The following is a 26,481-nucleotide window of genomic DNA, read 5'->3' as shown; positions in this document are numbered from 1 at the left end:
GGGATAAAAAGGGGGATTCTTTACAAATTATTAGGTATTTCGTAAGACTTCAGGTCTAAGAAAAATAAAAAAGAGCAGTAAACTTTTTTTGTAACTTTTTTGTGGTAAAATTTTGTAATTTTACTACAATGTATATTTGGTTGCCTACATCGCGTAATTTGAGCCATTATTGCATAGATTTTTAAATTTGTATTCATAACTTCATCAAAGTATGGATAAATGCGTACAGCAACTTTAAAGATTTTATTCGGCCACTGCAGTCGCTCCTAAGCTCTTGAAGCTCTTGCATTTCCCTTCATGGCAAACAAGTCCGTTTCCGCACTCCGCCAGTGGTGGCGGAGCCCCCCGAATCAAAGAAGCAAAAATTGAGCATTTTTCATTTTCATCTGAAACTTTCTAGTTAGCAACAACTCTAACATCGGCCACTCACCTAATATGGTGTGACATGCATCACAACAGTTACAAAATCCTCCAGGTTTGATAATTTTGTTAGATCCTTCACAGTTTGTGACAGCGACGCAATTAACTGCTGCACAAATGTCAGGAGTACAAACTATACTCTCTGATAATTGTAAAAATAAAGAGAATGTTATAAATACAACGATAACGCTTCGATGCATCTTGTTTAGATGTACTGTACAATACTGATTGGAGTTTCCGGGTTTCAGGAATCTATAAATGTTGGATGTTATCAAAACAATGTGGTAAACACCAGTCATGTTATAAATGTGTTAATTTCATGACCTCGATTAGTGTCATGCTTAGAATGATATTTTTTAATTCTACCTGCAGCTCAGACTTTGTTATAGTCAATGTTGGTAGTCTTGTATTTTTGACGGTGAAAATAACCCTTAAACTGTCTAATAAATAACAGGACTACCAACGCGTACAAAATTCAAGGACTCTTAGTAATTTTTGACGCGGCACTTGAAACCATCTAAACGATACATTGTTTGCTACTTATATTTACATTAATTCCACGAAGATAATTGCAAAAAAATTCGATATGACAAGTAGAATTTTATCGCGTTGTTTACAATCAATTAAATCACCATTTTTTAGTAGATAAAGCCGCTTTATAAACAAACAACTTTTTGTTTTGAAATTCTCATTCTTTGAAAATGACCTCCAAAAGCCGCGAAATTCCCAACAAAAGAACCAAAGTTTCCGCGAACCAAATCCTTTCCATTTAAATCTTCATTGACCGCAATCAAATTTTGTAAAAAGCGCAGTGAACCCATTGTTGACATCGACGACAATCGATTTGTGCATCAATAGGCTATGCATATGCGCATTCGTCGGAAAGCACGACAAACGTGAGCGCAAACTCGTCCTAAATCGCCAAGCTCGTTCGTTGATTAAGAATTTTCGGTTTTGTATTGATCCGCGAAAAGATAAGTTTAATAAAAGTGACCTAAGTGAATATGTTTAAATAAATGAAAAAGTAATGGAAGCTACGACATAATATTGCAACATGTCAAAGGTAAGTGCAGTGTAGTCAGTGTGGAAACTCCAAGAGGTCGAATCAGTGAGAGTAATGATTTTTATTTGATTATGTTAGAGATAAATGTCATTCTTCCAACATGAAAAAGACAACGAGCCCCGGTTTTTATTGTTTGAACTGGGAATCTTATCAGTTAAAAACACCGAAAATATAAGCTATTCTGTAGGAATTGGGACACAAACACTTGAAATTGCTTACAATTATAATAATTCCAATTTCAACCGTAAAATCTTGTTTGGTACAGTTTTAATATATTTTCCACTTTGTTAATAATGCAGGAAGAACGCGTTACAATTGTGTTTGTTTTCTTTGATGTAACGTGGCACTATAAAAGTTACCTAATTCGCGACTCAGCGCTCCAAATGCATCCTGCTTGATTATTTATAACTTCTGAGATATAGGACAGTTGGGAATTGTGCACGTTTTTAAATTTGTAGCGATCTGAGGAGATTTCTTGCGAAATTTGGCTCTCGAGCTACACTGGCCGATGCCGAAATTGGGGCACCCATTCATTAAGTTTCGCTGGTTGGAATTGTACCGCGGACAATGTTTAAAGGCTAATATTTGTGCTTTTCAAGGCTAGTTTGTTCAACAATCAGAGAAAAAACTAAATTTTCAACTTGTCCATTTTGCGTTTCAATTTCGAAAGAAAATAAACTAAAACTACAACTTTTTTTGTTTCGTTTGCACATTTTAACGAGCGATAATCCCCGAGTTTGTTTTACGAAATAAGAGGAAAAGGTCTGTTGTTTAGATTCAACAAAACACTAGGTAATGGGCAAATTTCGCAAATATTTACACTGGCAGCATCCAAGAATAAATCAAAACGATTACAAGCTAAAGATTGGTTCCAAATCGGCCTGACCTTTTCCAGCTGTCGCCTTCCTCGTTTTTGATCTCTTTGTGTCCTATTTTCGGGTTAAATGATGCATACAGTTCTATTAAAATCACCTCATTTTTGTCAGTAATTTACACGTCGGACGTGTAAATAATTCGCGAGTTGCTTACATAACAATGGGAAAAATTCCATCGCATTTCGAACGGGTCCGCGAGTCAGATTTTTCGAATATTGGCGCATCCGCTCTTTCATGTTTCGTTATTATTATACTTTGCTTTTACTGACCATTATTCTGAATAACCTCGCGCCTATCACCTGTGTCTGTTTCTCTCGGCATCACAATCAGATAAGAAGCATGACGTGGAATAAAATTCACGTGAAATTCGTATTGACATGAACTGTGTGTAGTGTAGTGTTATGGGTCTCAGTCGTAATAAACTTTTTAAACGCTAGCTGACTTCAGTTTAAACGTTGACCGCGTTTGTGGATGTTGTGATGGTTTACCTACAGTGATGGAATAAGTGTCGTCATTGGATTAATTTGTTTAATTTAAGTAAGTCAGGGGCTTAATTTGTTGAATTAATAAAGCGGCGGTTTTAATTGATTACGCACTCGCGCTGACGAGGATTACAATCGGGCTTCAGTAGCAACTTTAATTGTTATTGTCCTAGCTTCTGTTTCTTCTGTTGGTTTAATGAAAAACAAAGTGCCTCTTTGCGGACGAGATAAAATCGTGGTTCGCAAAAAGGTGAAACTTTCACGTTTTTTAACTAAACGGAATAAATGAATAAAATTTTCTTTTTAAAATATCTATGCCCTCCAAAATTAACATGGTAAAAAGCAGCAACCCGCCACTTTATCGTCTTCAATAAGCGCGCGTTAGTGCAGTTGTTATCTTTTGATTCCTGGAGTTCTTGACCCTCTAGGAGTAGTTAAAATGTCGTTCCACAAAGCGTGAAAAATCGTTAGGCAAATGACCCAAGATTGTTTATTTTTAGGTAAAATCTTGATTGTTGAAAATTGTTAACTTCTATAATATTTAAAAATCGATCAACGTCTGTTTTATGGTTCTGTTTTCCAAACAAATTCTGGCCGCAAGTTTATAGTCGGTGGTTTGGCGCGGCCATAACAATTTTTGTCAAGTGCAATAAAATTAGACTAGTTTTCTCGCCAACGTTAGATAATAATAATTACAGGAATAAACGGGGCAACAATTAATCTCTGTTCAAATGCCTGGAAAGTGATGAAATTAATTACTCGTGTAGGATTATTTTGAGATAAAATCAATTCGGTAATTGAGAGTTGTAACGTTTAATTGATGAGTTGGAGCACTTTCGTTTAATCATTCTTTTGTGATTGATTCCTAGTTGTTTGTCTCCAGATTTAAGTTTATGTAACTTCTGTTTAAACTCGTGATCTGTCAATAAACCGGAAGTCTATTTTTGGCAATTTTTCTTTACCTCAATCTTTGGGAAATTGAAGAATTACGAAAACTCAGTCTTTGGTTTCTTGTTTTTTTGTTTTAGATGCGCCGCTAAAGCTCGCTGATGAAGACCGTAAAATGAACGTTTTAGGTTGGATATTAATTAATATTAGCTACTGAATTATTTTAAATAATGTAAAATATAATAATGTAAAAAATATGTAGATACTCATAATAATAAAAAAATGGGCCATAGAAAATTTATTCCTAATCAAAATTTTGCATATTTAGGTTTATCGCAGCATCCACATAAACACGTTTTTGATGATGTCACTTCGTTATCGAAACGCCTCAACAGGTTTTAAAAATAGTACATGGGATTTTCTGTATTTTTAATTTCATGTTGACATTTTATATCTTTATATTTTTGTTTGTTTTTGTCCATGAACCTATTTGAACATAAATTAGAAATGATTTATAGTTAATAAAACTCAGCAGCAAATAAAATATTCTTGAAATTTAAGCAAGGCACGAAAATCTGCTGTTGACGTTTAAACTTCGCGCATTTTCACTTATTAGAATAAAAGTAAAAATACTAGGATAGTCCCAAATCGCAGTGCGTTAAACGTCACCTTGACGTAAATGTGAGGTTAACACGGCACTGGGGATGTTTGTTTTGGTACCACAAAAGTCGAAAGCGCCAAACTTTTTTTTTTTCATTCCCAAATAATAATTTGGTTTAATCCAGAATTAATGTGTGCTGAATCCGCTTCTAAATTAACTAGATTATTAATTGCGACTTTCAAACCACTCGAATTCTTCATTTGCCGCGATTTTGAAATTCTGCATTTAAACTTTCTTTAGTCTCCATATTTGACTCATCTTTTTGGGGTCAAGTTAAAATCGAAATGTTCATAATCATAAAGATAAGTCTACGTGCCAATTTTTTCACCAGTAATTTTACGAGGATTGAACAATGGTTCTCTCATTTTAAAACAAAATGATATGTTGCCACGCATTTTTCCTTACTTAATTATCTTCGAGAACTTGAGTAATTGCATGTGATTGAAGAGGAAGTGTTATTAAAACTTTTAGAAATTGCATGCATTTAAAACGAAGTAATTACTTTAAATAGTCTAAAATGCAACGCACGAAGTCAATTTTTACCACACTGGTTTTACGCAAGAAAAGTTCTCGCCTTTAACGGGCTAGAAATATGCAAATTTTGACTTTGACACAATTCTACAGCGTATTCGCACGATTAAAATTGTAATTTGTGGTAATTTCTTCGATAGTAAATGAGAAAATGCGTGAAATGACAGTGCGTTGTTAATCTTTCAGGACATGCATCATTTCTTGTTAAAGGCAATTATTATTGAAGTTACTGACTCGCATCATTACGAGGGCGTAGTGTAATTCCATTAATTTAGCTTGACGGTTCACTACGTTTTGAAAATTCCTACAATTCAGATAAACCGTTTCAATTTGTAATTCCTTATCATAGATAATCTTGTTACTGTCTTCCGGCTTATCTTGTCCATCAGATATCTCTTTAATAACATTATATCCAATTAGAAACTCATACTTATTACATGTCTAGCCGGTTAATAACAGTGATTAGTGGTAATCCCAATTCAAGAATTCTTTTAATTTCCGGAAGGTTGGTCCTTTTGTGAGGAAAGTTGCATGAGATGAGGTATAATCACCATTAATTGAGTAGAGAGAATGTCCTACAATTGTAAATCTCTGTTTTACACTAGAAACTCACATTAGATGACAATTAAAATCAACGACTCCAAAGGTGCGGCATTACATCTTTAGAACGAGTTTGGAATGTAATAAAACCTTGATCTTTCTTTAAGTAAATGCCTTAAATGGGCTATTTCGGCGAATGTAATTAATAGCGAGCACCATCGATGTTTTAAAATCGGAATCCAACACCGCAACGGTTTCGACGTCACTGTATTTGCAAATAATGGAAATAATTACGTGACACTTGCAATCAAACGGTACCTTTAGGTAGCAAATTGTGTCAGTCCCTCGTTTATTATGTGTGTTCAATTCTCATTGACCAAGGGAGCATTTACATAGAAACGTTCAAATGAGGTAATATTTCCAGCCTTGAACGGATTCTGAAATCATCCTGTGACGGTATAGACATAAATAAATTCATGCAATAATCGCGATCTTAATCTTTGATTTATTTGTTATGTGTGAACAATTAAGACGGATACGAGGAGCACACGTCTGCGTGTTGAACCGTGAAGCTTATTAACGTGTCATTCTTCAGACGTTCATTCAATTATAATTAGTTGAGTTAGACTCCAATAGAAGGCAGAAAAGGACAAATTTTCAATTTTATCGTGGTCACACTAGGCTGCTTGTCTTCCTGGTGTTGAATACATTGTTGCAAAATGCAGAAAAAATTCACTTAACACGACATGGGAATTTACTTCACTTCCAGTTTGGTTTCCGGATTAGTTCCTATCCTTGTTAAATTCTTCAGATTGCCACAAAGAATTTTTTTATTAAGTAAATAAAAACCGTTTTAGCTCGGCTCGAAAGGAGTCGCAAGAGATTTAATTAATCCGTTTGCAGAGAAAAAATTTTGCAACAATTTGATTGTGCACTTATTTCTACGTTGAGAAACTGTGTACATAAAATAATTTAATTACGCAATTAATCCACCGGTATAAATTTCATTTTTAATTGAAATATTAGTGCCAGAAAATTAGATTGATACATTCATAATTAAGGAACATTTTTCAAGAGCACAACAAAGAATTTTCTCTGCTTCGTCACATCTTTCATGAGTAAGTAGAAAATGTTATTAATGATAATTTATTTAATAATGTTTTTCATATTGTTAGTGATCTCGTTCTGCTATGACGAGCTCCACCACAATACACCGAAATTAAACACGATAATGAACGTTATTTATTTTTTAGTGGAATTTAACATTACAACGTGGTCGCATTGTCTGTTTCAACTGAAAAAAATCAGATGTCTTATTTCGAGCGCAACTTTTTCTATTGATCTTGATAATTTTTCGGTTGTCTTCTCATCAAGTTTGAAAGTGTGAAGAATCCGATTTGGATACGCTTATCCGGAATTTCTTGTTTCTATTTTATGAAAGACTGTCATTGTGTTACGTAAACCGAGCAGATGGGACCGATTTTTTCCATAGATATAACTTGAATTTGAAATTAAAAGTGCCGTCATAGGAAAAGCACTAATTTATCCGTTTACAAAATTTATTAGCAAAAATACTCTAACATGTGGGTCATGCCTCTCTTGGTACTTTTCGCTTTGATCAATTAAAATTGTAGGACGAGATAGAAATTTGAACACCATTTGGCAATTTGATCTGGCGATTTTTATTCAGGACCATCTGTGCCGTTACTTTTGCGGTATATTTAGTTGTGACCTAGTGCGTAAAACAGTGTAAATAAAGTGTAGGCGCATCATCAATATTTGTGGCTTAAGGGCATAAATCCGTTACGATTCCGGACATTTTTGGTGTGATCAATTATCATTATCACACTTTTGGTCCTGTCAAGAATGCAAATAATTAAAATACAAAATTTTCATTTAAGCCGGTTCTTCAGGTGATTTTTGCACCTCCAGAGTACCGTTGTGAGGTTAAAAAATCCAGCAGTTTCTACAGTTATGCAGTTTCATTGATTATTATTAATTAGAGGGAAAAGCAACAGAATGCACGTTCGCATGAGAGCTGTTTATTATTGATTTTATTGCAGTATTTGTAACTTTAATGAGGTATTGTCGAAGGCTGTCATAGCCATGGGAAGCTACAGGTGTAAGAAGGATGTGTGGAGATTGTAAAGTTTGAAATCTAATTATAAGAATTGCAAAATTAATTGGGCACGATTAAGTTACAATAATTAATTAGTATTGATAATCGTGATATTGTGTGTTTATCGTAAAGGTGGCATTTGAAAAGTGCACGTGGAAAGGTTACAAGAGGAAACTTCACGTAAATAATAAACTAATTTTTTGTTTGTGTTTATAATTTAATTGTGTTTGTTTTCACTTTTCTTTAGCAAAAAATTAATTCTTATCGCATAATTGTACAAAAAAGTGTGTTTATATGACTTTAAATCTGTTCAAATATGTATTATGTCACGTGTGATTTATGAGATGAAGAAATTGTTTATATTTGATAAGATAAATTTTCACGATCTTATCTTAATTTCGTAACTTTCCACTTTTATTTATCTAGACTAAAATCAAAACATAAAACAATAAAAGTTTGTAGAATTTTCTGACACTCATTTTTTTGCAGACATCATCTCGAATCCCAACATTTCGCCCCAAGCCCTCCTCGCTCAACGCAAAGTCCCCTTTTGAAATAACTCCAAAAGAGGTCGGAAAGCGAGTTCGAGTCGTGGAAAAAGAAGGAATTCTGCGCTATGTAGGCAACGTGCATTTCTCCACCGGTGTATGGTGTGGTATCGAACTCGAAAGCTCTCTCGGCAAGAACGATGGTGTCGTCAAAGGTATCCGCTACTTCGCCTGTCCGCAACGTTGCGGTTTGATGGCTCCGCTCTCCAAAGTCTCTCTCCTCGAACACGAAATAGAAGATGGGATTTCAGGACCTCATAGCATGTTATTCATCAACCAAAAGCTCGATTACAATAGAGATTCGCCCGATGATTCCATAAGCTCGATCAGTGAAATCGCACAAGATATTATCAGTCAAGGGGTCAACAACTTGACGTTTACTGTTGATGAAAATAATAGAGTTAACGATTTAACGAGACGGTTTGATAGTAAAGAAGAGCACAAATCGTGCGAGAATTTGGTGGTCGAAGTAAAGAGGCGACGTACTAACAGTAAAGTTGAGAATATAGAAAAACCAACATCGCTTCCACAACTTAGAACCAATCAAAATTTCACCTCCTTCGATTTTGGGGCGCGTTCGTTACTTAATAAGTTTAGCCACTCCACGCCAGCGCGTGGTGAATTCGAAGAGTCACTTCTTCGGAAGTTGCAGTCTTCGACTTTGGATGAGGATGGGAGCAAACGCGACTCTTTAGAGTTCGAAGAATCATTAGGGATCCTTACGCCCGAACAAATGGTAGATGGGCTATGTTTCACGTCTGTGAAAAACTCGAGGACTCCCAGCTCGGAATGTATAGAAATTAAAGAGAAGTTAAGTCCGAAGAGTGAAGTTGGTAGTCCCATTTTCAGCGTTGCTGATTTTAGTTTGGGGATACTCGACGAGCAAGTAATCAATAATTTAACTGTACGGAGCGAGGCGGCCACCATGGACTTGCCTTTGGATTCTGATAAAAAAGACTGTATTGAGTTAAGTCCGAAGATTGATGAGCTCCCAAGTCCGAATCTCGTTGACGCTAGCGTCACTGATTTTAGTCTTGGAGTGTTGGACGAGCAGTTGATCAGTAACCTGACGATGAAAACTGATACTACTATGAATATGGAGCTGCCTTTAGATAAATCCAAAGACTTTACGCTGACGAGGCTCGAGCAGACACCGTCTCCTGAAGAACTGCCTTTAGATCCGACACCAATAGTTGAGTGTGACCCGAAAACGGAACCTAGTAAATCAAAGACTTCCAGTAGTTTTATAACTAGTATAACTAGCATAACTAGCCTTGATACTGGTTATCAAGGTGATGGTGAGATGTCGAGACCGGCGAGTAGAGGCGCTGATAGTTCTCCTTTAACCAGGAGGCCTTTGCCTAGACCACAGGCGCGGCGACCCGACCCCATGACAGATTCTGATTTTTACACCGAAAGTGATGCTGATAACCACGAAGAGAACCCAGTGCGGGGTGACAGAAGGGCTCAAGTCATCGATGGGACTCTCTATGGAGTCGACCCTCAAGCAGCAGCGGACATCTACGTCAACAACCGCGAGAACATGGACTCCAGTGGCATCTTCACTGATATTGAATCAAATACTCGAAACGAAGACAATTCTCAACACACCAACATGACCACAGACGTATCACCCTCAGACACGTCCTCTAAGACTATTTCTGGTAACAGCCAAAACAACATTCAGGAGATCCTCGAGAAAGCAGTTGCCAAAGATGAAAAGGAAAAAATCCAGAAAGACAACCCGAAGAAACGCAATGCTCCTAGTCCTGTGGTATCGAGTCCTTCAAGTGTGCGCTCACCTAGACACATCAAAGAAGAAAATGTCCCTAAGAAATTTAAATTACCAAATCGGGAAGTGCCATCGAAAGTTAAAGCAATGCTTGAGACCAACACGCAGAGTGAAAAGAAGAGTGTGAAGAAGACAGTGGGACGGTGGGACGCTGTAATGAATAAAATCTCCAAGTCTGACAATAAAACTAACTTGAAAGAAGTGAAATCTAAGTTGTTTAGCGGGGTGAACGTGGTGAACACGGCGCGACAGAATGAGGCGAGAAAGACACCAAGACAAGCCGCCAATCTAAAACCAACAAACACCAAATTGTAAGTGTGAGAACTTCGAGGTGTTAGTGGATATAATTTTTTTTCTAGGCGCCGGATTAGAGCTCGACCTGGAACCACCCCTGCGTCCAAAAGTAACGTCGAGAGCAGCATCCACAGCTCCTTCAGCGACATCAGTGCTTCAGGAGCGGCGCCAAAGAGCACAGTCGGTAAGTGTAACCGTTTGAGTTATATTGAATCGGAAACACGCCAATATCATCGAAAAGTGGAAATTGTCTGTTCACTCGTTAACGATGTCTTGCGGGATTAGTATTCATAAGACTTTCTGGGATGTTTTAATATGTATTTAGGAGTATTTCACGACATATCCGGTCAACGTGACTGTTTTATTTATGCGCTTATTGGGACTATGTGAAATATTTTATTTTTTTCTTGCAATGGCAGTAACAGAGAGTTGTCGCAATTATCTGTGATTTATTCACAGGTAGATAAAATTTCATGGGAATGAGGATTTATAAGCCGCCTGTAATTTACGATTAATGATGAGCATGATAAACATAAAAATTCGATTACCGGTTGAATTTATTGCCGATTAAAATAGACGAAAAGTCGTGCGCCAAATATCAAAAACTTCAATTTCGGTTTACGACACGATCAGCAACGACTAATTTCGTGTCAGTTCTTTAACAATTTTCTATCCATAGACATTGTTGTTTATTAAGGACATAAATATAACCGTTAAACGATGGCCTATTGTTCTAGCGGGTCACAGATCTGAAATACGAAATTCAGCTCCCAGAGATTCAGAGAATCCGCATAACTTCGATTTGAATAATTCAACGCTAATAAGGCAAAACCGTCTGTTTAATTTATTTTCTAATAATAAAATGTTTTCCCACGGCCCAGGTTCGTTAGTTTTTATACTTCATTTTTCGTTAATTAATTCCTGCAGTTATCGGGTTTATGGGAGATGTGGTGTTGCGTAATTTTGTTATCAAGCGCTGCAGTAATTTTCATGCTGCTAGTGCGGTTAGTTAATTGTTCTGGATTAAGAGTTTTCTGTCTCATGCATAATAAATTATGGTATTTATATTTATATGGTGATAATTGACAATTAAACGGTCATTAAAATCAGCGATTGTCAAGTGCGTGGTAATAGATCGATAACGGGGTCAATTAGGCAATGTTCTAATTTAAAAAAAAAAAAATACTTCAATGGGGGTTTAAAATTTGAAGTGGGTTGGTAGCCCTGCTCATATACAAAGCAGTCTCTTCCTCTTATTGTCATCATTTCGTCTCTTTGGATTCTATGAAGTGCGCCAGATTTTCCGAATTCCTTTTTGCATCTCTCCTATGTTGATTTTGCTGATTCTATTAATTTCTTGGAAAATCGCACGAGACCAAATATTAGCCAATAGAAAAACAAAATTCGGTATGATTTCTATGGCAATATAGAAATTATCCTGGAAATTATTTGCATCTTGCTAACCCAACATGAAATTAATAAGCGGAAATTTTTTCACCCAATCAGAAACAAGTTGTGTATGTTGTCATGGATAATTCTGTTACACAACTTGATTTTTGTTTGAAATTTTAAATTTTTTCTTCAAAAGCATAGAATGCGTGTGTCTCGTTGCGATTTTCTTACCGAATACGCCCTAGTGCATTGATTAATATCCTGAATTTTTTTCTCATGCATTTCAAAAACGTAATTAGCCCTTTTGAAACGCATTCGAAAAAATTTCCGGAAATAATCAATGCACTAGGGATATTATAAGTGATAACTTTTTAATTCTTCTAGAAGACTTTCGATGTTTATTATTCATTTTTATTCTTCACGGTGCTGCCAGCATGTTAAAAAATGCAGACTCTTGTAAAAATATAAAAAGTCGGATTATCGATATCAACCAACATTTGATTCCGTTGCCCTAGTTTAAACTTACACCTTTAACAAATATGCGGAAATTTGAAAAACTCAATCATACATATTCAAAATAGAAATATCGATTGTGGCAACTGTTCGGCCTTCTAAAGTCGGAACTCCTGAAGGCCCAACAATAAAGCTAGCTAATAAATGGGTCATCTTGCAAGCCGCGTCAATAATTGCAGGAGCATGCAACTCCTGCTGCAGGCGACCTCTTTCCCCTTCTAATTCCTGCCCTTTTATATAGAGTGTCCCTATAACTTCCTGTAAATAATTCCCCGACTGCTTGCGACACCTTCCGACCTCTTCGTTTCCAGTTTGAGGTTATGAAGTTCCAGCGAATCGACGCACAGTTACCGGTCACCCAGCAGAGATGTATGATCGAGCGGTCTTCGCAGGAATTATCCTTGTGGTCCGCAGTGCAGTGCCTTACAAAAGCTTACAATAAGGACTAGAATCGTGCTTCGCGTGTGTCAATTGCTTCTGATCTGTGCTGTGATAATTTTAGCGAGTTATTTTTATAAGGATGCATCAGATTTTCTATTAATTCGATTTAGGTGAAGAGAGATAACTTATTTATTTTTATTGTCGAGGAGCAAGAGACGGATCTTTGGGGAATTTTCTGCGATCACGAAAATTGGGAAAGTCGGAGTTTCGCGAATTAATTTTTAAGTACTGTGGCGTTATCGAAATGACGTCAAAAGGTCAATTTTGATTATGGAATTTTCAATGTCAAGTTATGGTTTGATAACAATTTTTACTTTCGTTGATTAAAAATGGACACACATAATTAATTACGGTAATAGGATTGTTGCTATTGTTATGGATATTGGTGTAACGGTTTAACTTTCAAGGTTTTACATAAGGCGCCAGTATTTTTTTTCCTTATATAATAGTTTAATTTTGACGCCAGTTAATAACCAAGAAAGTTGCGAGAGCTAGTTTTTATGTAGATAGAGTTGGTCTAAAAATAAGTATAAGGAAACCGCAGTCCCAAAAGCTGATCATATGAGATTTTTATTCAGATCTACATAATAATAATTAATTTGCATTGCTTGAAATGAAGAGAAAATTATAAAGTTCCTGGCAAAAGTTTAGCCGGTAGTTATTAGTACGCCAAGTAATAAAATTTTCCGGTATTCTGATTAAAAATTAGAAATTTTAAATCTTCAGTGTGTCGAAGTAGAACCGCACCTTATTGCAGTTTTTTAGCATAAGGTTTCTACATTTTTTGTAATTTTCAAATGTTTGTTCGGAATGATGACAGAACCAACCCATCTCAAGTTCAAAAGCCTCCTTCAGCACTGTTTATTTGATTACAATATTACGGAAGCATTATGGCACTTTAAGCTTTCCTAGAATTGTCCTTAAAATTGCAGCTGTAGAATCTCGGAATTTAAAAGCCGTGAAGCGGCCAACGATTGTGCCAATTCCAAAAAACACTTTCTATTTTTAGATCCATTGATGTACTGCCAATTCAAATTAAACAGTAGAAATGTTATTTTTATTGCCCGTCAAAGTCAGCAACAATGCACTTTGTAGTAAAACGTGTTTGTTTATTCCAGAACTTTTATCGTCTATTATTATCCTTTTTAATTGCACGCTTAAATGCACAAAAGGCGATTACAAGTCTCGTTTTACGACTGAAGAAAATAGTCGCGAATGCTAAAATGTAAAGAAATTTGATACAATACCACGAACGGAAATAGTAATTTCCCGTTTACGTAATTTTCATTTTGTTTCCCACCTTCTCTGCAGTCACATTTTCGCATTGTAACACATGTTGGTCTTTTCCTTTTGTCTTGACGATAACATCTTCCCATGAAGACTGGTCTCGTGCACGACATAAAAATTTAATGACTCAAACAAAGTAAATATTTCATTACATCTCCGTTATCAAGGGACAAATGGGAAACACATTTGTTTAACCCAGTAACTAGACTGGAAGTTTTAAATCCATTTTTGACCAACATGTGTGTTACATTAAAACGAGACATGACCGAATGAAAGGGGAAACTACAACTGTGACTCACTTCTTACCCCTGGTGAAACGAAGGGTGATCCAACGTCCCCTGAATATTCCATGCATAACTGCCTGCTTTTTATTAATTGATTTACACGTACCGGATCTGTATAATTACTGAAATGATATACCTATGCTAGTTCCACATGAACTCAAGATAATAGCTCGTCTGGAAATCCAGTTCTTACGACGACTTTTACAAAGTGAAATGTGTTAAACTCAACTGTAAACATGAAAGTAAATACGAAGAAAAATGAACGAGAGTCCCCTTCGTTTTTTTAAACCTACTCACCTTATTTCGAGCAATATCAAGGTTATTGTTTGGGTCGATCACCCACTTTGTTTAGAATCTGATTGATTTATGTTGTACTGTTAGATTTCCTTTTTGTACAAAAATGTGGGTTTCTTTGATAAATAAAGAATTTAAATGTCTGGTTGCGTCACGAATGTCGCAAGACTAGTTTGCTTCATTGAGACTTTTATTTGTGCAAATTATAAGGGGACACCTGAGAGTTGCTTAATTTTGATTGTCGTTTTCGGGTGAAATTACTTCTGAGATGTTGTTATTGTGAGGACAAAAGAATGCAACCTTGCGTGTTCAATATTTAAATTGCAAAGTGTTCTTTAGAAAACTTTTCGTTTCATTAATTTTGTTTAGCAATGTTATGATGCTCGTGGTTTTTTATCATTGTGTAGTCATCGCGCGTGCACCTGTTTTATCATTACTCCTCAATAAACAACCAAAAATAGCTCACGACAGAGTTAATAAAAACTGGATCCAGATATAATCAAAACAATTCAAATAAACATAAACATATCCGGACGACCCCATTATTGTCGCAAGTTCAAGATTATCCAATTTAAAGTACTATGATTTAATAACGAGGTGTTGACAACATAAACGTTCATAAACGTAGTTTAGAGCGAATCAACTTCACAGTTGCAAAATGTAGCATGAAGCACCAAAATTTCACACTTTTCTCTTAAAATAGCGATCCTCCTTGACATCTTCACAAAGTGCATTTTTAATTACCACGTCTTACATAAACAGATCCACCTTGCATCTGCTAAATATGAAGATCAACGATGCTGTCACCTACTTCTGGCCTTGTTAACCCAATAAAAATCCTCGCACTAGATATCGTGGTTCATTCAAGCAAATCATAATGGGCGTGGGTACTCCGGTGTATTGTCTTGGGATTTATCAACCCCCACGGGTTTATGTTAGATACAGCGCCGGATTGTGAGAAAAATGCCCGTGAAACAGGTTGCAAGTACCGCGGGCTGTAATAGTGGTAACGGTACCATGCGGGCCCCTTCTTTTAGTTCTTTCCGGGAGATGGTAGATAAAGAAGAAGGATCCCGTGCCAGAGTTGTGTTGCGTGATTGGTATTACACAATAAATATGTTGAGAGGTGCCGTAATCTCGGGTTTTAAAATCAATCAAATTTCGGTAATCACCCGATGAAAGTTATGGCCCCTAATAACATACCATGCATCTCGGTCTTCATCACACATTTTTAAACTAAAAACTAAGAGAATATCTTCTGTTTGCGTCCCACGCTCATGTCCACTGTGCTGACTTCGCGTGTCAATATTTCCCTGCTTCGGTCACTCCGCCGCTGAACACGTTTATGTAAATATCATAAAACACCCATTTAATACTAAATTCGCTTAGAGTTTATTGTAGAACCCACACCGCTGCAAGCTTTTGTAAATAAACACCTTTGGAGAGCCGAAAACGGCACCGAATCCAGGTCAAATAAATAAATCAAAATGTGCAGATGCTCTTGTACCTCATTAATTTCAGTAATTTTAGAAACTGAACTCTTAGTGAGTCGAGTGCATTGTTTACTGACTTATGTTCTCATTGTCTTTGGGGGACGTCTGGTCCCTCCCTGTAAATTTCATTAAATTCAACCTCGAAACACACCCTTTTCATGTAGTTGCAAATCTATTTTCGACGGTTGTTAACGTACAAATTTGTAAGATGGTGTTGGGATTAAACACGTGTGCTGCTTTCAATAGTCACGTTATTACGTCTATTTAGAGGAAGAAATTATAGGTCGTCGTCTGGCTATTCTTACAATGCAGGGTGAAAATTTCCCATTAGCACGTGACTGAAATAATCGCGAATTTGAATTTCAAGTCGTGAGATCGCTATTTGGTTTCCTGTCTCAAAGAACGTCTCTTGTTTCGGAATGCTCGCTGGTTATTTACCTACACGATCTTTACAGTTAAATGATTTCTCAAAGAAGATCTACGACTGAGAGATGATTTGCGAAATTTTTGATAGAAAATTAATAACCTTGTCGTGATGACACACTTATCTGTGATATTGGCGAATTAAGCTACAATGGGGCAACATCCTTCAAAGGATAAACTCGTGCGCTCGTCTTCTGAAAGGATTAATAACAGAGACAGATTTAATAGCTTTAGCAAAAAAGGTACTTTGAGAGTTTTTGTGCCGTTTTTGCACTACTTTAATTATTGTTGCAGGATCGTCCAAGAAACGCGAAGTAGTTCAAGTTACTCAAGTCTTGACACCTTCAAAGCTCTCTCCAAGGCCTACGCCGCCAAGTGCAGCAGGAAGTAAGTGTCTCTTGATTGTTTCTCGACGTTTGTAAACACACAAATTTTAATGCGAGGTAAATTACCTATTTATTTTTATCTCATGAGTAATGTTTGGAAATGGTCCAATTAAGTTGACTTGGTTTTATCTCGCAATCAACAGTTTTCATTGTGAAGACAACATTCTTAAGTTTGGTCATACATCACTCTAGCAGTTGATGGTGTTAAACAGGTTACCTTATAAAAAGTCTAAACATACAGGTGGAAGTCACCTGACGAGACAGCTGTATTTTGTTCCACCTAGCGGAATCTTCAGCTGTTGGATTGTAAATAACCGGCGTAACAGGAAATAGCTGTTTCGACGCGCTCAAAAGTTGAGTTCGTGGAATGCTAAGGTGTATATAGGGCTGCCTAATATTTCGGAAGCGCCTGTTGGTTGCATATCCTCAGCATCTAAATTGCCATCTACGAGCGGATTAGAAATCCCGCAGAAATTCCGAGGAACAAAACATTCAAAGCACAAAGAGCCTGAGAAGAAGGCTTTCTTATGAAGGACTTTAAGCAATTGAAAAATAAGTCGGAAGAATTCAAGAGATCATTCAGAATTCATGTGTTTTAAAGAATTGTCAGAGGTTTGGATTTTTGATGCGACAAAATGGAAATAATAAGCGAAATAAACATGTTTTTTTTTTCCAGGCAAAAAATCCACCCCAGCCACCTCCCTCAGTGAGCCAAAACCAAAACGAGCCCCTCTCTCGGTCAAATGCAAGAATAAACCGCCAGTCAAAGGTAAGTCTCTAACTCTAGCAACTCAACAATACACAATTGATAATCCCACAACAATAGAATAATATTTTAGCAAAAACAATACCACTTTTAAACGTTCGCGGGTGAAAACGTGAGAATGCAATTCCACGAATTAAACTAACAAGAAAAAAGCATTCGAAAAAGCATTCTTTCCCCCCTCACCCATAAAATTTATTGTCCAAAAAATTAGCAGACAATGGTCCAACCACTTTTACTTCATTGTTAAATTCCGGTGTTTAACCAGAAGCCATTGTCTTATATAAGCGAAAAAAAACGTTTATGTGTGTTATGCAAGCTGATTGCAATTGATAAGGTCTTAATTGTTGAATAACAATCGTAAAGGTCGATGCAAGTTTCCGTTTTTTTTCAGTCTGGAATTCCGAGAGTGTCTTATTTAGACGAAAAGCACGGTTCCGACCCCGATTTCGTAAAATTCGGATAAATATAGTCCAAATTAGTTCTACGCCACTGCGTTAATTTATTAAGTTGTTGACGCCTACACCAGACGAAAGTACTTGGAGAAAGGTATCGAGTTGGAGTAACATGCACGAAAATGAATTAAAGTAAATGTGAAGGTGGCGACACCAGATAGCACCTTACTGAAGCATTCAATTCTAATTGCATGCTAATTTTTAACAGGGGAAGGAAAAATTATGCCTACCAATTTGCCATCAAAGAAAACAGAGCACTCAAATGTGCGAAAGTTGGCTGATTCAATTCTAAACACTTTGTAATTGCTGCAAATTGGTTTTTAACATCTTCCTCTTTAAATGAGGAAGTAGATGTCTTACGGCTATTAACTCGACTAATAATAAGAGTACAATGCGCTGAAGGTCTTGATCAGAAAAATATATTAATATTAAATCGGTTGAAAGTCTACGCATTATCGTGCGCAAAGGAAAGTAAACTCGGAGCAACAGTCTGCGAAAAGTTTTTCGTTTTCCCTCTGTAATTCCAAAATTTTGAAACTTTCTTAGATTGTAGAAAAGTGTAATAGTGTGAACATGTGCAAGCAATTTTCTCCATTAAGAACCTCTTCATAAATCGGGTTTAGGCTTTCATACAAAGTGTACACTTAAGTCAATTAATTTTACTCTTAGAGCTTTAAAGCGGAATCCATATGGTGATTTAATGAGGTAGTTTTAGCCTCATGTCTGTGATAATTAAGATTTTACCACTATTAAGGTAATTAATAAGAAATCTGTGCTAGATTTCACTCTGAACTAGTTTTTATGAAATACACAGAAAATGTATAATATAATAATATAATACGCTTTTTTTCGCTTCAATAAATTCGTCACAAAATTATTTATCATGGAATTAAGTAGTCGCATTTTCATTGGAAAGTGAACAAAAATGCGCACGTTTTTATAACCGATAAATTGTTTTTCTATTGTTAGGTAATATTTATGTATGATAATTACAGGTATTAACATTCACTTTTTAATTTATCATACCGCATTCTTACTTTCAAATTTTTCGCATCAATCTTCGGAAATTTGAAAAACCAATGTACTTAAAAGTCCGTGTTATCTATCTGTGTGGTTACGTTCAGTTTTAATTGGCAATTACGAACCCATCAAGATTAGGTACGACCATTTAAAAGTAAATTTACTTCCCATTAGATTCTTATAGTGGTTTTGATAATAATTTTGCAGACATCGGTGAATCAATTGCAACGGTTTAACACGTCAGGCTCATTTTTCTCTAAGAAACTACGCTAACTAATGAAGCACAGAAATAACACGCCACAAATAATTAGTGATGAGAGAAACACATGTTGTTGTAAAAATAGACGCTATCTGTTGCAAAACGAAGAAATATGAACAAGAAACTTTCATATCAGTTCGCAATTAGTGAAAAAGTGGTGAAAAATAAGCATTTTGAGGTCAGATTTTTTTCTAGGAGCTTCATGCTTTCGTCCCCGTTAATTAATAACTCCCATAAAATATCGACCATAAATCACACCTGCAGCATGTGAAATTGCATGCATAAACGGTAGCTAAACACTCTCAATTATTGAACCACAACAAAGTTTTGCGTCTTCACTTTCTGCGGGTCCATTACCCAAATTATGATCCATAAATTAAGAAGAAACAGTTTCCGGCATCTGAAAGTAAAAGTTAGCTCATTAGTTTCCTTAATTTTTGCCACCCATAATGGTAATCTTTGTCGATGATGTGGGACAAATCGGTCGTAAATTTTAGTGTCGAAATTGTGTAAGAACAGGGACACTCTTGAAAAGTCCTCTGGCACTGTCCCACTCAACTTTTATAAATATGTTACAATGCTAAATACGAGAGTTGACTTTTGGCTTACAGCCGAGAGTCTTTGTTTGTTCCAAAGAAACGAGGAGGAAAATTTTTAAATTGATCTTGGAATAAAGATAATTCTTCAAGTCTTCGAAATTTGATGCAAATTAATCTCTGGATCTTCACAATAATTAAGCTTGAAATGGTTTTCAGACTATAACATTAGCATACAATAATTAAAAGTTAGCAGCTAATGAGCAAATAAACGTTCCCTCCGCCTTGCACCGATTAAGGTGTTTGTATCCAACAGGTACCAACAACAATATCACCTCATTGATAGTACCTATCACCAAGTGGGTGTATTCCAGGCCATTGACATTGGCTAAGTTAAATCAGCCTAATTAGAGTGACGCGTCAAAACTGCCTCAGTTTAAAATCGAAACAAACCTGGGGGAAGCCGCGCCGCAATAGAAAGTCCTCTTGAAGAAAGTTCACTCAGTTACCACCTTCACACTGCTCAGTTCTGAAAAATCCACAATAGAGCTCGTGTCGTGGCGAGCCGTCACATGGGTCCTCTTTACCGGTTATCGTCATTATTCAGTACAAGTGTGGTGGATGTGAACAACAACCCAAAAATGGGTTTCAAAGGGAAAAAGAACAAATTCAACAGCGACATGGATATCTTTGCTAAAGAAGCGGAGAGAATCAAAGCGAAAACGTACATGTGGGCCTCGATCAGGTTACCGAAAAAAAATAAAGGTCAGTTTTTGATGTTTTCAGTTTAGAATGACAGAGGTTCAAGTTTTTCGGTATTATTTTTTATTTAATGATAACGACAAAGGTGAGCACCGGAAAGTTCGGCTGATTACAGTCAGGAAATTGTAAGAATGATGACAGCTGGCTTTTATTTAGATTTCGCGTTCTACTTGCTTTATCGGCCTTTTTTTCACGCTGAGATGGGATTCCGATGGGATATTACGTAAATTTGAGAGTTTCTCTGGTGCATTTCTGGAAATTAATATGCGAACGAACAGTTTCTAATGCTGGAAGTTTTTACGCGCGTTTCTTCGTCGCGTTAAAAACGCAAGTGCGTGTTAATTACCGTTAATTGGTTCTACTATCTCAAATCATTCATTTAATTATAGATAAAGTTTTTACACCGTTTTCTCAACACCAGAGCGCTGAAGAATCACGTAGTGAAACCTTTTTTGATCTCTTTGATAAATCTCTCACAGGGAGTTTTTTTTCTAATCAAAAACGTCACGGTTGGAGAACCTGCGACTCAAATTAATTGACCACCGGAAGGATCCCAATTAGACGTCACCAGACGATTTTTTTCTTCTCACACAGTCCTATTGTAACCTGAATTAATTACTCCAACCACCGGTCATTGAAATCTCTTGATATTTTCTTCATCAATGAAAGTTGCGGTTTTATCTTTCACAGCTACTATCATCTGGATAAGTCGTATGTCAAGACCAGTGAAAGGTGATTCTGACGGGATTATAGTCATTGTGTTTTCTTAGCTGCGACGTGACAATTATTGTTAAATTATATGTAGTAAATTGAAAGAAAGAGTACAGTGGGAAACTCTCAAAAGTCCTCCAGACTGAAAAGTTACAGTCATTTCCTTCTTCTGGGCTTCGTTTTAAATTCAACAATTACGTCGTGGTTATTAAACTCTAATAACTTAATCACAGTAACAGATTTTTGAAATTCAGGATCATTATCAGTTTGCACTGAGCATCGTTTCGGTGGTTAAACCGAGCGATACAAATTTGGATTTGTTACTAGATTAACCTCGTTTTTTTTCACTTTGGCTATTGTAGTCTAAAAGTAAGAAATTTGTTCGCTGAAACGCGATGACTAACAATAGACTTTTAGGTTCATTGAATTCTTTTTAAAGCCTGGTCTAATCCAAGGTAAAATGAGGTGTCTTACATATTACGTCACCTGAAGAGCCACGATTTCGTGGAAGTCTGGGAACTTCACTTCAGCCCAATTTTAGCTTGTTTATCCGCTAATAAAACAATTTACGACCATTTTTACGTCAAAACCTCCCAAAAAGGCGACGCATCCCATTTATGAATGAGACTTGAGGGCTCTCATTTTTTCAATCCGCCTCTGTCCGAGCACGCGAACTAATGCTAATATTCCGTTCAAATTCAGTTCCGCCACAACCGGCGCCGGGTATAAACAAACTAATCCTGTCGACGACTCCTTCAGGAGTGTTGTTTAAACGAAAGAACATGTGTTTCCGCCAAAGTCTCCACAAACTTTGATAATCTCAGTTCAAAATGTAAATTTCTTTACCGCTTTGTGATATCACCGTGAAAATCTCGAGTAATTAAAACGCAGTGAAGAACGGTTTCCGTACTTCACTGTTGATGTTGGTACATCCTGCAAAGTGCAGGAAGGCTTCACACGACGAATGGTGCGAATTAGCGGTATATGGCAGTGTTGGAAATAAAATTCTTACAGTGTTGGTCGAGTGATATTTGGATGTAATGTATGTGGATGACACAGGTGAGCTTTCTGGCATTTATAATCGTGTAATGGTTAACCTTTGTATTACACGATTATTGTTGTGATGAAAAGACGCGGATTTGAACGCAGTTTCCCAGAATTGCAAGGATGGGCATCGAGAGAATGTAATTTTGGACTGAAATTATATTATTATTGGCACACTAACCTGGCTGGCTAAGGGCCAAAATTATGCGTTACGAGCTGCTGGGCGGATTTCGAGTCGATAATTGTATCAAACTTTCACTCAAAAATAGTCAACATTTCATTTAAAGCCCTTGAAAGCGCAAGTATAGCTTCTAGAAAATTTAGCTAAACGCCAATAATCGCAATTTCCTGCCGCCAAGGCTCCTTGCGCAATTTTCGACAATTTGGCAACCACACATCTCTAAAAACCGAATTTCCACACCACTAACTTTCCATCAAGAAAACAGTGAAGACCGGAAGTTGAAAAATGTGGTTTTTATGTAAAGTCTTGGGCACACAACCGTGAATAATTTTAAAACAAACAGTCCAAGCGTTGGTATAACCTGTAAATGCTTTGAACTTGGCTCCGGAGCTTTCTATAAATAAATAAATTACGCAATAACTCGCGGCTTTTAATAGTCGAAATGGTGACGCAAAAAGCGCTCGAAATGTTGTATTAACATAAATTGAGATTATGGCGATGTTTTGAAGGAAAGTAATGTTTCTTGCTGAGTTAATAGGCGGTGGTATCGAACCAGATTTACATAAAATGTTATGGAAAGTGAGCTGGAATTAGAATTCCCATCGTAAATTCTACGGGATTTATAGTGACGGCGATGGAAAAGAGCGAATTGCGTGACAATTATTTTCGACTTCTTTCTAGTTTCTGTTTTACTTCACTTTTTATGAATCGGAATTACATCTTCACTTACTAAAATAAGATCTTTATGGATAAACAGTTTAAGTTTAAAGAACTTTTAGGAACACAACAGTTTTCTTAGAGTTGGATTTGGGCCAAAATACAGAAAATCGCGACGTTTTTTCCGCAGCCTGACACGGACAAGCACTTTACTGTTGCACACGTGACACGCAATTCAATTATTAATTTAAATAAAACTAGTTCTACTTCCGCCGTCCATTTTCGAACCAATCTAACCCTTTTTTCGTCTCTAAGACAGCGCCGGATGGTGTTTCAAAATAACATAATTACAAGCGGATATCCCGCTTTACACAGGAAAACACTTTGTTTCATTTCACTGACAAAAACGCGAAAATCCAAAGCAAATAACTGTCACTTTTACGAACTGCGAAGAACATGCTTGTTTTAGCTCGAGTTACAGTCTTGGAAAGTTTTCTCTTGTTGTAAAAGTACGACGATAACCATCTTAAGAGGATGAGTAGGTTGATAACATCGAAGAATTTATGAAATTAAAAGACAAGCTACTGTTATCTGTGTCTGTCCTCTTCATCAGTTCCACGTGAAATTATGCGGCACGAAGTTAAAAATTCCCACACATTGCGCTTTTTAACATCATCTGGAAGCGCAGTAATTGAAACTGAAGCTAAATTAACTCGAAATAATACGTCGATGGTCTGCGGACTTTCTTCCAATCAAGATAATCATGCGATGCACGCTGCAAAAGTAATCAAATGAAAGAGCAATGAGCGGAGCGGAAATGAGGAAACCAAGTTTTGGGACTTATGATATTTCTGACGCGCTTATTTACTTTGTTTACAAACCGAAATCTATTCAGTTTTCACGGAAAACCCTCTTTAACTATTTCCTGCGTTATCTAACAGATTAAGCCACCACGTTACATCAGTCTTCCATGCATTGCTGATTTTTCTTGTTTTCAGAGTGTGGAAGAGCTACCGTGAAGGGGGGTCGCACATCGCCCGTAGTACGGCCCCCCGTTCATACTCGGGCCCCGCCAAAGCCTGTCCCGAAAGTGGCAGAAGCTCTTGCAGTTCTCGTCCAGCATCTTGTGTTCAATGTAAGTCTTTTTCACATCTCGAACTGTCGCTAAATTGTTTTCTAGGTGGAAGCTTATCAGGTTCCCGTTCTTAAACAACAAGTTCAGACGCTTCGAAACGAAGCCGAAGAAATTAGAGTAAAGTGCCAACGTTTACAAGACGCCCTAACAGAAGAACGCGACGACAAGGTGAGAGTCGTTGAAGAAGAACGCGTAAAGTATGCTAATGAAATCAGTGATTTGGTGGAGAAACACCGAAATCAATTATTAGAATGTGAGTATGGTTACTGACCTCGTTCTTTGATTTAATCTTTTGTGTTCAGTGAATAGTAAACAGTATGAGCTGGAGGTGCATTTCCATGAAGAAAATGAAGCTAACAAGCAGATGTTGGCTAAGCAGAACGAAGAGAAACTGGTGACTTTGAAATTGGAGTTCCAGAAGCTGCAGAAAACTCACGAAGAGTCATTGGATATTCTAAGAGAAGAAAACGATGCCATTCGTGAACAGATTGATGAAAAGAATGCTCAAATTGAGGATATGAAACACGAGAGTAGGAAACTTAAAGATGATTATGAAGCCAAAGAGATGAAGCTCAAGGAGCAGCTGCACAGTGTTAAGTCTGAGTTGAGTAAGATTGAAGAGAAGTTCCAGGAGAAACTAACTGCAACCTTGGAGGAAAATGAGAGGCTAAAAGAGGAGAATGAAAGATTGCTAAGTTACAGTAACATAAAGGACAAGAAGATTAGTATTCAGGAAGTCCAGTCGCTGCACGTCGTCCTAGAGCTCAAACAAAACGAAATCTCCGAGCTCCGTCGTGCCCTTGCTGAAGCAAATCAGAGGAATGAGAGCTTGGTAGCTGCCGAAGAAAAATCCGTTGCTCTCAGTGCCCGATGCGAGGACCTCCAACTCCAGCTGCAGAGAAAATCAGAATACGAACAGTAAGTCTAATTTCGCCTTCCAAACCTCACTAACTTCTTTTCTTCCAGGTCCTTGATAGCAGAAAACAAGAAGCTCTCCGAAAGTTTCAAGGAAGAAATCCACCACAACAAAAGACTGTCCCAGCACAACGAAGAACTGAAATGGAAGTTGAAGCAAAACAAAGAGATCGTCAGTAAAGTCCTCGAGCAAGCCGCGGAGGAAACCCACTTCAACCGGTCGTACCTCACTGCGAGCTTCAACGAGCGACACTTTTCCAAGCAAAGCCTAGAGCGAACTCTATCGTTCCGAGAGCAAAAGAACATTTCTTGGAAGCCGAAGAACGAAGACGCCTCCACTCCATCGTCTCCGAAAGTTAAAGGCGTCGTTGAAAAGTCAGACTCTGTAAGCTACGTCCTCGATTTGGACGAAACTCCAGACGTTGTAGCGTCACGCATTGTGAGACGTAGTTTTCGGAATTGTACCCCGAAGACGACGCCCACCAAGTCGCCGTCCAATAAGAGGCCACGAATGAAGTTTCCGTTGAGTCTGAGTGCTTCAGCTAGTGCTATTCTACCTTCAAATAAAACAGAGTACACGAGGTCGTCGTCATTATCAAGTCGCAACGGAGTTTACGATGATGAGATCCCATGGGTGAAGAGTCAAGATGATGATTTAGATCTGGATCTCGATGAAGATGACTTGAAGTTGCCGGCGTTACCGAGTGAAATTGGGAGGAAGAATGGAGCTGCGGCTCTACCAAGCCCGAAACATCTAGCAGGAGAAGCGATGATTTCAGAGAGCAATTCGGAAGATGAGAGCACGAGTTCTTCAAGTGTGCAATTGTGAGACGAACTTTCGTTTTAGTTGCCTACGAGTAATTTTATTATCTAACTTTTTTTTAATACTTTTTGTAAGTTTTTTAAAACCTATACACTACTCGCAGAAATACACTTTATTGAGTCATTATTTTATTTTTCTTGAATAGGTTGTGATCTTTTGTATATTATTATTATTATTAATGGTAGATATTATTTTCTTATATGCAGTATTAATGTTGGATGATAAAGCCTTTTTTAGTACAATATTGCTTACTTAAAAATGTGTATATTTTTATGTATATGAAGACCATTCATTGTTTTTGTTTATTGTTGCCCCTTCAAGTGTCTATTGTATAATTTATTTAATGCGTGTAGGTGAGGAATGGTGATGTATGTATTTTCAATTGTTAGGACCAATATAGATTTCCACTTTTAATATTTATTGTAAAAAGTTGCAGATGCTCGTTTATCAAGTTAATAATATTGTACAATAAATTTATTAAATTAGGAGGAAAA

General features: G+C 37.0%; 2 protein-coding genes across 2 annotated transcripts; one reads left to right on the top strand and one right to left on the bottom strand.

Moving 5' to 3' along the window:
• Positions 1–80: 80 nt before the first annotated feature.
• LOC148168096 (uncharacterized) lies at positions 81–14,240 on the bottom strand. The gene is made up of 3 exons (XM_088045992.1): positions 14,146–14,240; positions 431–672; positions 81–386 (listed from the first exon to the last, which is right to left on the bottom strand). Exons 1-3 carry the CDS (start codon positions 14,199–14,201, stop codon positions 244–246), a joined length of 441 nt encoding a protein of 146 aa, XP_087902118.1. The 5' UTR covers positions 14,202–14,240; the 3' UTR covers positions 81–243.
• On the top strand, positions 1,335–26,481 carry toc (toucan). The gene is made up of 9 exons (XM_088045986.1): positions 1,335–1,483; positions 8,069–10,230; positions 10,279–10,397; positions 16,635–16,727; positions 17,403–17,495; positions 24,113–24,249; positions 24,295–24,502; positions 24,552–25,167; positions 25,216–26,481. The coding sequence occupies exons 1-9, from the start codon at positions 1,475–1,477 to the stop codon at positions 25,991–25,993; spliced, it is 4,215 nt and encodes a 1,404-aa protein (XP_087902112.1). The 5' UTR covers positions 1,335–1,474; the 3' UTR covers positions 25,994–26,481.

The sequence above is a fragment of the Gnatocerus cornutus genome, chromosome 9, assembly GCF_029298725.1.
Source record: "Gnatocerus cornutus isolate USDA-ARS CGAHR chromosome 9, icGnaCorn1.1, whole genome shotgun sequence".
NCBI classification, from domain to species: Eukaryota; Metazoa; Arthropoda; class Insecta; order Coleoptera; family Tenebrionidae; genus Gnatocerus; species Gnatocerus cornutus.
Note: the sequence above shows the minus strand (reverse complement) of the source record. Positions and strands in the feature narration are given on the sequence as shown.